This window comes from Myxine glutinosa, chromosome 13 (assembly GCF_964187855.1).
Source record: "Myxine glutinosa chromosome 13, kmMyxGlut1.1, whole genome shotgun sequence".
Taxonomy (NCBI): Eukaryota; Metazoa; Chordata; class Myxini; order Myxiniformes; family Myxinidae; genus Myxine; species Myxine glutinosa.
The window spans coordinates 104,062,674-104,075,449 of record NC_136273.1 but is presented as its reverse complement, the minus strand read 5'-3'; the positions used below and the strand labels follow the sequence as shown (position 1 = coordinate 104,075,449).

Sequence of the window (12,776 nt, the reverse complement as noted above, 5' to 3'; positions counted from 1 at the left end):
TGGGGTGGGGGCAACCCCCCCCCTCCCTAGATCCCCACAGGGGCCGATTATTATTATTATTAATTCTAAATTTTTTTTTTTATGCCGTGAACAAACTTTGGTACAGCACGGATGATTAAGGTTGTGGATAAGCTTCATCAGAATTGCGTGTAGTTTCTGGGAAGAATGCAAATACCTATTTTGGGGGGGCAACACCCCCCGCCCCCCTTCCTCCACTTACTCTCCCTTAAGGCCTGATTTTTTTTTTTTTATGCCGCAAACAACCTTTAGTCACAACATACCAAATATCATTTATGCCAAGTTTCATTACAATCCCATTAGCCGTTTCAGAGAAGAAGTTGCAAGTGTTTACGGACTGATGGACGGATGGACGGACGACATGCCATTGCATTAGCTCCCCGGAACTTTGTTCCAGGTGAGCTAAAAATGAAGTCTTCCTCCTTCAACTGGATTTGAACTGGCAACCATTAGGATTGGATTTGATTCCATCATAATCAACACTATTGGCCACAACTCACATATTGTTTTAATGGATCTATAGGATTGCTACACATTGCTTTATTAAATGCATGCACCTCGTATGTTGTTTCTTGACGTGAATATGCTGGCCCCTTTAAACCCCTAAATTGTCTATCCTCAGCTTTCCCTCAGCAATGGATATGGAGAGCCAAACCCTCAAGCGTTTCTTTCCAACAGTCCCAGGGGTGCAACTCTGCCACGGTTCTTAAAGAACAGAGGAGGGACTGTGGATAGAGGAATCCAACCGAAGTACGAGCTACAATTTCACCGGTAAGACCAGCCACAAATACCTGATCCCAAGTAATGACCACTGCTGTCCTCCACAATTTGGCAAAGTATAGCATGTTGTAGTTTTAATATTTTAGATTTTTTTTCATGTTCTTGTGTTTATAAAATGTTGTCTTTCATTTCTTTTGTTTATATCAAAATTATTATTACTATTATTGTTAATAAAGGAGATAAAAAATAATACATGAGACAGGAATATATAGAAACCCCAGTCCACCCCAGTGCAGCTGCCAAGCTGCGCTGGGCCGATCTCTGGCCTCATTCAATTCCGCCGATTGTGGCTGCAGTGACATTGGTCCCTGGTAGCCCACGATTTTCCTGCCACCTCCACCACTCTGCTTCCACACCTGGTAGCCTTACCCACACTGCAACCTGGGTGGAGATTTCCGAGAGGCGCCCCAGCAGCTTTGGCATAGGGGGCACTGGCGCACACACCACGTGCTGACCTACATTGCTACAGAAGGCGCCCCAAGGATTTCTCCACACAATTTGTGATTTCGTTTGTGGGGGATAACTGCCACTTCCCCGCCAGATCTGACCCATTCAACAGGTCCATTTGTGACACGGTGGAGATCACCATTCGGTCCAAAAGATTGTAGCGAAGTGATTTCCCCCCATACAGTACGTGGGTGGGGTCGGTGCGGAGGTAAAGGCCAAAAAACACGCTCAGTTACCCAAGTCACCTGAGCGCGCCAGCCCCCGCGTCGAAGGGATTGGAGAGCACAGCCAAATCTGAGTCCTAACAGGACCCATAGATGAGCACTGCCGATGCCGGACGAGTGCGGCGGCCTGCAACTCAGCCTGTCCACAAGTGGGAGAGGCCTCCCCCAGGCACCAGCCCAATTTCCCCCAGCCGCCTCGGCACATATGGAGCAATCCCCCACGCACGTGCCCACCTGGCCAAGCCTGGGTGGGTGGTACAGAAGACCTCCACTATGCGGGCCTCACAGTTTGGGTACCGCCGCTCCAAGTCAGAGTACCGCCGGGTACCGGGTACTGCCGCCGGCCCCAGGACAACCCCTTGAGAGGGAAGGTCCACACCCAGTGTCCAAAAACAATGGCGCGGCGATGCGTGTCAGTGCAAAGGTCCACAGTTCCGGGAAATTCATGCTTCGGCTCGACAGATGATGACAGAAATACAGGAGATAGAAAATATTCAAATACAGGAGACAAAAAAATGTTTGCAATTCTGTACAATCAGAAATACAGGAGATAGAAATTATCAAAATACAGGAGACATAAGAAATGTTTGCAATTCTGTGCATTCAGAAATACAGGAGATAGAAATTATCAAAATACAGGAGACAAAAGAAATGCTTGCAATTCTGTACAATCAGAAATACAGGCGATAGGAAATATCAAAATACAGGAGACAAAAAGAAATGCTTGCAATTCTGTACAATCAGAAATACAGGCGATAGAAAATATCAAAATACAGGAGACAAAAGAAATGCTTGCAATTCTGTACAATAAGAAATACAGGAGATATAAATTATCAAAATACAGGAGACAAAAGAAATGCTTGCAATTCTGTACAATAAGAAATACAGGAGATATAAATTTTCAAAATACAGGAGACAAAAGAAATGTTTGCAATTCTGTACAATCAGAAATACAGGCGATAGGAAATATCAAAATACAGGAGACAAAAGAAATGTTTGCAATTCTGTACAATCAGAAATACAGGAGAAAGGAAATATCAAAATACAGGAGACAAAAAGAAATGCTTGCAATTCTGTACAATAAGAAATACAGGCGATAGGAAATATCAAAATACAGGAGACAAAAGAAATGTTTGCAATTCTGTACAATAAGAAATACAGGCGATAGGAAATATCAAAATACAGGAGACAAAAGAAATGTTTGCAATTCTGTACAATCAGAAATACAGGCGATAGGAAATATCAAAATACAGGAGACAAAAGAAATGTTTGCAATTCTGTACAATCAGAAATACTGCAGTAACTTCCCGTTCTCAAGTATTGCCTTTTTTTGTTTGAGTTTGTTTTGATGAAAGTTGATTTGTTTTTGTTCCCCTTCATATCTCCTGTATTTGTTCATCCTACAAGTGGCTCATTGGACGGTGTTCCTCGCCTCGCTCCGCCACCCACCTCCCAGATCAGCCATGCCCGCAGACGCCTTGCTCGCCCGCTGCCTTGCCAGCATGCAATGCTGGGCCTAGCGGTACCCTTGCCCTCATCATCTCCAAGCACATCCCTGAGTCAAGGTCATGAATTGTGCCAAGAGGATGGTTCTTATACTTCGCTATCACCTTCTGCTCCAGCTGCTAGCACAGAGGGTGACCGTTTCAATACCTGGCTGGAAGAGAGAGCGAAGAAGCAGCATAAGGGCGCTCCAGAAGCCTCGGGCACCAACGGTGCAGCATCGAGGCTTCCGAGCGAGCAATCGGACAGCTCGGGTGATGTGGCAAAACGGGATACGAGCAACAACACTCGATTGCACATCAGTTTGTCTGAGGAGGAGCTACAAGAGAGTCTCTCTGACGACTCCGGCCTGCCGAGGCAACGCGATTCTGCTGGGGAGATGGAGGATGCAACAGGCTGCTAGGCTGGTCTTTATGAAATAACATTAATAATGTTCATAAGAATACTGCTAACAAAGTAACATAGGCTATCAAATGCTTGGAAGAGGCATACTGTGAATCGTGAGAGGTTGTATCCATTACCTGGGCAGGTAATCTCTATTCGTAGTTTACATTTGTGGATCTTTGTGACCCGTTTAGAGGTACTTTGGCACTCTTTCGTAAACCAATTCAACATGTTGGAAGGTTCATGGTAGTTGGTGGTTTAAGTAAAGTGATCTTGTTTGGTGAATTGTATTGATGGGAATATATGTTTTGTCATCTCGATCTTTACATTCTTCTTGTCCTGCAGTCAGGTTTCCCATCTTCCAACAATAGACAAATTATATTTTTGATGAATTTTGCTTTATGGTCCATGGACAATTCATGATGAGATTTTTCTCTCCTCTCTCTCCTCTCTCCTCTCTCTCCTCTCTCCTCTCTCCTCTCTCCTCTCTCCTCTCTCCTCTCTCTCCTCTCTCTCTCCTCTCTCTCCCCTCTCTCTCTCCTCTCTCTCCTCTCTCTCTCCTCTCTCTCCTCTCTCTCTCCTCTCCTCTCTCTCTCCTCTCTCTCTCCTCTCTCTCTCTCTCTCCTCTCTCCTCTCTCTCTCCTCTCTCTCTCCTCTCTCTCTCCTCTCCTCTCTCTCTCCTCTCTCACAATTTAATTGCAGCAGTTTGTCTTGTACTACAACAGGCATTTTAAGGCCATTTTCCCTGCTAGAGCGGGGGTTAGCCTTGCGGTCCCCATGACGATCTTCTCCATTTTGACCTATTTTCTGCATCTCTCCTTGTTAACCCCCTTGCCCGCATTTCTTCTTCCACCATCTTTAGCCAAGTCTTTCTCGGTCTTCCTCGTCCTCTACTTCCTTCTCCATTCATTTCCATCACTTCTCAACCAGTCACTTTCATCCTTCCTCAACACATGAACAAACCATCTCGGCCTGTTCCTCTTCACAGCATCCATCACAGGCTCTATTCCCATCATCTTTCGCAATTCATCATTTGTCTTCCTCTCTCTCAACGACACTCCGCACATCCACCGAACCATTCGTATTTCCACCCTTTCCAGCCTTCGTTGCTGCTCTACGTTCATGACCCATGTCTCGCTCCCATAAATCATAACACTTCTCACACATGCAGCATACACCTTTCCCTTCAGCTTCAACGACACTCTCCTCCTCATCAGCACGCCACTCAGTTCCCAAAACTTCTTCCATGCACATCTCACTCGAGCAACCGCCACAAACATCTCACTCTTGTCTTGTACTGAAGGATTAATTTCCCCATATGAAGAATGGTCATCATTGAATATGTCACTTCACCATATCTAGTCCAATTATAAATAATCAGCTGATCATTTGTTTGGTCTGCCATTGGTCCAAATGGGGAAGACTTGATCCGGACCAGTTTATTAAAGGTGGCATACAGAGAGTGTGCGAAGAAAATCCCAGCAAATTCTTGTTGCGTCAATTTTATAAACAATCAGCATAAATGGGGAGTTTAATAAATATACAAACTAGAGGGATAACCACATAAATGGGGAGTTTAATGAATATACAAACTGGAGGGATAACCACATAAATGGGGAGTTTAATGAATATACAAACTGGAGGGATAACCACATAAATGGGGAGTTTAATGAATATACAAACTGGAGGGATAACCACATAAATGGGGAGTTTAATAAATATACAAACTAGAGGGATAACCACATAAATGGGGAGTTTAATGAATATACAAACTGGAGGGATAACCACATAAATGGGGAGTTTAATAAATATACAAACTAGAGGGATAACCACATAAATGGGGAGTTTAATGAATATACAAACTGGAGGGATAACCACATAAATGGGGAGTTTAATGAATATACAAACTGGAGGGATAACCACATAAATGGGGAGTTTAATGAATATACAAACTAGAGGGATAACCACATAAATGGGGAATTTAATGAATATACAAACTGGAGGGATAACCACATAAATGAGGAGTTTAATGAATATACAAACTGGAGGGATAACCACATAAATGGGGAGTTTAATGAATATACAAACTGGAGGGATAACCACATAAATGGGGAGTTTAATGAATATACAAACTGGAGGGATAACCACATAAATGGGGAGTTTAATGAATATACAAACTGGAGGGATAACCACATAAATGGGGAGTTTAATGAATATACAAACTGGAGGGATAACCACATAAATGGGGAGTTTAATGAATATACAAACTGGAGGGATAACCACATAAATGGGGAGTTTAATGAATATACAAACTGGAGGGATAACCACATAAATGGGGAGTTTAATGAATATACAAACTGGAGGGATAACCACATAAATGGGGAGTTTAATGAATATACAAACTGGAGGGATAACCACATAAATGGGGAGTTTAATGAATATACAAACTGGAGGGATAACCACATAAATGGGGAGTTTAATGAATATACAAACTGGAGGGATAACCACATAAATGGGGAGTTTAATGAATATACAAACTGGAGGGATAACCACATAAATGAGGAGTTTAATGAATATACAAACTGGAGGGATAACCACATAAATGGGGAGTTTAATGAATATACAAACTGGAGGGATAACCACATAAATGGGGAGTTTAATGAATATACAAACTGGAGGGATAACCACATAAATGGGGAGTTTAATGAATATACAAACTGGAGGGATAACCACATAAATGGGGAGTTTAATGAATATACAAACTGGAGGGATAACCACATAAATGGGGAGTTTAATAAATATACAAACTGGAGGGATAACCACATAAATGGGGAGTTTAATAAATATACAAACTGGAGGGATAACCACATAAATGGGGAGTTTAATAAATATACAAACTGGAGGGATAACCACATAAATGGGGAGTTTAATGAATATACAAACTAGAGGGATAACCACATAAATGTGGAGTTTAATGAATATACAAACTGGAGGGATAACCACATAAATGGGGAGTTTAATGAATATACAAACTGGAGGGATAACCACATAAATGGGGAGTTTAATGAATATACAAACTGGAGGGATAACCACATAAATGGGGAGTTTAATAAATATACAAACTGGAGGGATAACCACATAAATGGGGAGTTTAATGAATATACAAACTGGAGGGATAACCACATAAATGGGGAGTTTAATGAATATACAAACTGGAGGGATAACCACATAAATGGGGAGTTTAATAAATATACAAACTAGAGGGATAACCACATAAATGGGGAGTTTAATGAATATACAAACTGGAGGGATAACCACATAAATGGGGAGTTTAATGGATATACAAACTGGAGGGATAACCACATAAATGGGGAGTTTAATGAATATACAAACTGGAGGGATAACCACATAAATGGGGAGTTTAATGAATATACAAACTGGAGGGATAACCACATAAATGAGGAGTTTAATGAATATACAAACTGGAGGGATAACCACATAAATGGGGAGTTTAATGAATATACAAACTGGAGGGATAACCACATAAATGGGGAGTTTAATGAATATACAAACTGGAGGGATAACCACATAAATGGGGAGTTTAATGAATATACAAACTGGAGGGATAACCACATAAATGGGGAGTTTAATGAATATACAAACTGGAGGGATAACCACATAAATGGGGAGTTTAATAAATATACAAACTGGAGGGATAACCACATAAATGGGGAGTTTAATAAATATACAAACTGGAGGGATAACCACATAAATGGGGAGTTTAATAAATATACAAACTGGAGGGATAACCACATAAATGGGGAGTTTAATGAATATACAAACTAGAGGGATAACCACATAAATGTGGAGTTTAATGAATATACAAACTGGAGGGATAACCACATAAATGGGGAGTTTAATGAATATACAAACTGGAGGGATAACCACATAAATGGGGAGTTTAATGAATATACAAACTGGAGGGATAACCACATAAATGGGGAGTTTAATAAATATACAAACTGGAGGGATAACCACATAAATGGGGAGTTTAATGAATATACAAACTGGAGGGATAACCACATAAATGGGGAGTTTAATGAATATACAAACTGGCGGGATAACCACATAAATGGGGAGTTTAATAAATATACAAACTAGAGGGATAACCACATAAATGGGGAGTTTAATAAATATACAAACTGGAGGGATAACCACATAAATGGGGAGTTTAATAAATATACAAACTAGAGGGATAACCACATAAATGGGGAGTTTAATGAATATACAAACTGGAGGGATAACCACATAAATGGGGAGTTTAATAAATATACAAACTGGAGGGATAACCACATAAATGGGGAGTTTAATAAATATACAAACTGGAGGGATAACCACATAAATGGGGAGTTTAATGAATATACAAACTGGAGGGATAACCACATAAATGGGGAGTTTAATGAATATACAAACTAGAGGGATAACCATATAAATGGGGAGTTTAATGAATATACAAACTAGAGGGATAACCACATAAATGGAGAGTTTAATAAATATACAAACTGGAGGGATAACCACATAAATGGGGAGTTTAATAAATATACAAACTGGAGGGATAACCACATCAATGGGGAGTTTAATGAATATACAAACTGGAGGGATAACCACATAAATGGGGAGTTTAATGAATATACAAACTAGAGGGATAACCATATAAATGGGGAGTTTAATGAATATACAAACTAGAGGAATAACCACATAAATGGGGAGTTTAATAAATATACAAACTGGAGGGATAACCACATAAATGGGGAGTTTAATGAATATACAACCTGGAGGGATAATCACATAAATGGGGAGTTTAATGAATATACAAACTAGAGGGATAACCACATAAATGGGGAGTTTAATGAATATACAAACTAGAGGGATAACCACATAAATGGGGAGTTTAATGAATATACAACCTGGAGGGATAATCACATAAATGGGGAGTTTAATGAATATACAAATTAGATGGATAACCACATAAATGGGGAGTTTAATTAATATACAAACTAGAGGGATAACCACATAAATGGGGAGTTTAATGAATATACAAACTGGAGGGATAACCACATAAATGGGGAGTTTAATAAATATACAAACTGGAGGGATAACCACATAAATGGGGAGTTTAATAAATATACAAACTGGAGGGATAACCACATAAATGGGGAGTTTAATGAATATACAAACTAGAGGGATAACCACATAAATGGGGAGTTTAATTAATATACAAACTGGAGGGATAACCACATAAATGGGCAGTTTAATAAATATACAAACAAGAAGGATAACCACATAAATGGGCAGTTTAATGAATACACAAAGAAGAAGGATAACCACATAAATGGGCAGTTTCATGAATACACAAAGAAGAAGGATAACCACATAAATGGGCAGTTTAATGAATACACAAAAAAGAAGGATAACCACATAAATGGGCAGTTTAATGAATACACAAAGAAGAATGATAACCACATAAATGGGCAGTTTAATAAATATACAAACAAGAAGGATAACCTCATAAATGGGCAGTTTAATGAATACACAAAGAAGAAGGATAACCACAAAAATGGGCAGTTTAATGAATACACAAAGAAGAAGGATAACCTGGAGGATGAATTCTCAGATTCTAAGTCACAGAATAAGGTCCCGGAGGATGAAGCTTCAGATATTAAGTCACAGAATAATGTCCTCGAGGATGTAACTTCAGATTGTAAGTCACAGAATAAGGTCCCGGAGGATGAAACTTCAGATTGTAAGTCACAGAATAATGTCCTCGAGGATGTAACTTCAGATTGTCAGTCACAGAATAATGTCCCGGAGGATGAAACTTCAGATTGTAAGTCACAGAATGAGGTCCCGGAGGATGAAACTTCAGATTGTAAGTCGCAGAATGAGGTCCAGGAGGATGAAACTTCAGATTGGCGGTCACAGAATGAGGTCCCGGATGATGAAACTTCAGATTGTAAGTCACAGAATAAGGTCCCGGAGGATGAAACTTCAGATTGTAAGCCACAGAATAATGTCCTCGAGGATGTAACTTCAGATTGTAAGTCACAGAATAATGTCCTCGAGGATGTAACTTCAGATTGTAAGTCACAGAATAATGTCCCGGAGGATGAAACTTCAGATTGTAAGTTGCAGAATGAGGTCGCAGAGGATGAAACTTGATTGTAAGTCACAGAATGAGGTCCTGGAGGATGAAACTTCAGATTGTAAGTCACAGAATAAGGTCCCGGAGGATGAAACTTCAGATTGTAAGTCACAGAATAAGGTCCCAGAGGATAAAACTTCAGATTGTAAGTCACAGAATGAGGTCCCGGAGGATGAAACTTCAGATTGTAAGTCTCAGAATAAGGTCGCAGAGGATGAAACTTCAGATTGTAAGTTGCAGAATGAGGTCCCGAAGGATGAAACTTCAGATTGTAAGTTGCAGAATGAGGTCCCGAAGGATGTAACTTCAGATTGTCAGTCACAGAATAATGTCCCGGAGGATGAAACTTCAGATTGTAAGTCACAGAATGAGGTCCCGGAGGATGAAACTTCAGATTGTAAGTCGCAGAATGAGGTCCAGGAGGATGAAACTTCAGATTGGCGGTCACAGAATGAGGTCCCGGATGATGAAACTTCAGATTGTAAGTCACAGAATAAGGTCCCGGAGGATGAAACTTCAGATTGTAAGCCACAGAATAATGTCCTCGAGGATGTAACTTCAGATTGTAAGTCACAGAATAATGTCCTCGAGGATGTAACTTCAGATTGTAAGTCACAGAATAATGTCCCGGAGGATGAAACTTCAGATTGTAAGTTGCAGAATGAGGTCCCGAAGGATGAAACTTCAGATTGTAAGTCGCAGAATGCGGTCCCGGAGGATGAAACTTCAGATTGTAAGTCACAGAATGAGGTCGCAGAGGATGAAACTTGATTGTAAGTCACAGAATGAGGTCCTGGAGGATGAAACTTCAGATTGTAAGTCACAGAATAAGGTCCCGGAGGATGAAACTTCAGATTGTAAGTCACAGAATAAGGTCCCAGAGGATAAAACTTCAGATTGTAAGTCACAGAATGAGGTCCCGGAGGATGAAACTTCAGATTGTAAGTCTCAGAATAAGGTCCCGGAGGATGAAACTTCACATTGTAAGTCACAGAATAAGGTCCCAGAGGATAAAACTTCAGATTGTAAGTCACAGAATGAGGTCCCGGAGGATGAAACTTCAGATTGTAAGTCACAGAATAAGGTCCTGGAGGATGAAACTTCAGATTGTAAGTCACAGAATGAGGTCCCGAAGGATGAAACTTGAGATTGTAAGTCACAGAATAAGGTCCTGGAGGATGAAACTTCAGATTGTAAGTCACAGAATGAGGTCCCGGAGGATGAAACTTCAGATTGTAAGTCACAGAATAAGGTCCCAGAGGATAAAACTTCAGATTGTAAGTCACAGAATGAGGTCCCGGAGGATGAAACTTCAGATTGTAAGTCACAGAATAAGGTCCCAGAGGATAAAACTTCAGATTGTAAGTCACAGAATGAGGTCCCGGAGGATGAAACTTCAGATTGTAAGTCACAGAATAAGGTTCCGGAGGATGAAACTTCAGATTGTAAGTCACAGAATGAGGTCCCGGAGGTTGAAACTTCAGATTGTAAGTCACAGAATACGGACATTTTTGATGATTGTTTCATCCGATTGTGATTCACATTGACGTTGTGATCGTTCCGAATGTATGACGTCATTCTTTGTGTAATATGGGATCTTTATCAAGCTTCTCTCCTTGCACTAATCAAATGTTCTATTCACCAGAGTTCACTCATCAAATAACCGTTCATCGTTAATTTTGTATTCATTGATCAATGAATCAAGAGAGAGACAGAGACAAGAGATCAACACTTGATTTTTGAAATGTTTCATGAACTTCAAAATCTGCATTGTGACTACAGCACAGACAGTCACAGTTTAAATTCTGAAAGACAAAAATGCCAAACATAACTTTCGGGGTGGGTAAAAATTGAGAATTTTTCAAAACCTGTTTTCAAACATTACGGAGTTCCGAGATGTTTCGGAAGTGTGCAAAATGACGACAATGACGTCATTGATGGGAAATCTCTGCCTCGTTTGAGCCGGGGGGAGAGGTGGGGTAGCTGAAGAAGCGATTGGCTAGTTTTTATTCCGCCCCCTCGCGTCAAGATTTACAAAATAAGTAATTTCGGGGAAATTTCACTTCTCTACTGTGTTCGGACGTGCAGATACCTGATTTGGTCGAACGTGCACATACCTGGTTTGGTCGGACGTGCACATACCTGGTTTGGTCGGACGTGCACATACCTGGTTTGGTCGGACGTGCACATACCTGGTTTGGTCGGACGTGCAGATACCTGGTTTGGTCGGACGTGCAGATACCTGGTTTGGTCGGGAGTGCACATACCTGGTTTGGTCGGACGTGCACATACCTGGTTTGGTCGGACGTGCACATACCTGGTTTGGTCGGACGTGCAGATACCTGGTTTGGTCGGACGTGCAGATACCTGGTTTGGTCGGGCGTGCACATACCTGGTTGTCTCTCCGTGGTCGTCACATCATGGACTGTAAGTACCAGAAATGAAATGATCTTTCAAACGGATTGTGACGATTCTCGACTTGTAAAAGATGTTTCATGGTAGTTTATAATATCGTATGTTATAGTTCATATAATTGCGAATGATGAAATTGTGTGATGTTTTTTTAAAGTCATCATCATGTAAAGGTATGCACACGCTCGTGCTGTCATGAATATCAGATCAACGGTTGTTCAATCACTTTTACAACATTTACAAACCTTGTGTGATTGTGCAGTCATAACCGATGAAGCGTCGTGACGTAAACACCTAACAAGAAACTCATAACTGAGGAAGCATCGTGACGTAAACACGTAACAAGAAACTTTCATAAACAAGGAAGCGTCGTGACGAAAACACGTAAAAACAAACTTTCATAAACGTGCAAGCGTCGTGACGTAAACACCTAACAAGAAACTCGTAACTGAGGAAGCATCGTGAGGTAAACACGTAACAAGAAACTTTCATAAACAAGGAAGCGTCGTGACGTAAACACGTAAAAACAAACTTTCATAAACGTGAAAGCGTCGTGACGTAAACACCTAACAAGAAACTCATAACTGAGGAAGCATCGTGAGGTAAACACGTAACAAGAAACTTTCATAAACGAGGAAGCGTCGTGACCTAAACACGTAACAAGACAGAGCAATCGGTGATTGCAGATCCTCAGCAGGACTTTCATGTGGTGTTTCCATGTTTTTTTCCCCTGCGCTCGCGAAGCGAAACAAGGTTAGGCATTCGGCTGCGCACATGTGGTGTAAGTGTCTCCATTTTTAAAAGTC

At 40.8% G+C, this 12,776-nt stretch overlaps 2 protein-coding genes across 11 annotated transcripts in view; both read left to right on the top strand.

Annotated features, from left to right (window-relative positions):
- The window catches only part of NOS1AP (nitric oxide synthase 1 adaptor protein), a 72,490-nt gene extending 68,737 nt beyond the window's left edge, over positions 1 to 3,753 (top strand). For 6 of the 9 annotated variants that reach the window (XM_078767848.1, XM_068134889.2, XM_068134890.2 and 3 more), the window contains 2 exons: positions 641 to 789; positions 2,877 to 3,753. In XM_078767848.1, the coding sequence (XP_078623974.1) occupies positions 641 to 789; positions 2,877 to 3,375 (648 nt within the window). In that variant the 3' untranslated portion in view covers positions 3,376 to 3,753. The remainder of the gene's footprint in view (positions 1 to 640; positions 790 to 2,876) is intronic. The other 3 variants (XM_078767847.1, XM_068134888.2, XM_068134891.2) reach the window with 3 other exon arrangements.
- A 7,866-nt stretch (positions 3,754 to 11,619) lies between these two features.
- LOC137439152 (sterile alpha motif domain-containing protein 9-like) overlaps positions 11,620 to 12,776 on the top strand; it is a 56,492-nt gene continuing 55,335 nt past the window's right edge. Inside the window, exon 1 of one of the 2 annotated variants that reach the window (XM_068134876.2) lies at positions 11,620 to 11,985. The gene's annotated coding sequence lies outside the window, so the exon portion shown is untranslated. The remainder of the gene's footprint in view (positions 11,986 to 12,776) is intronic. The other variant, XM_068134877.2, reaches the window with a different exon arrangement.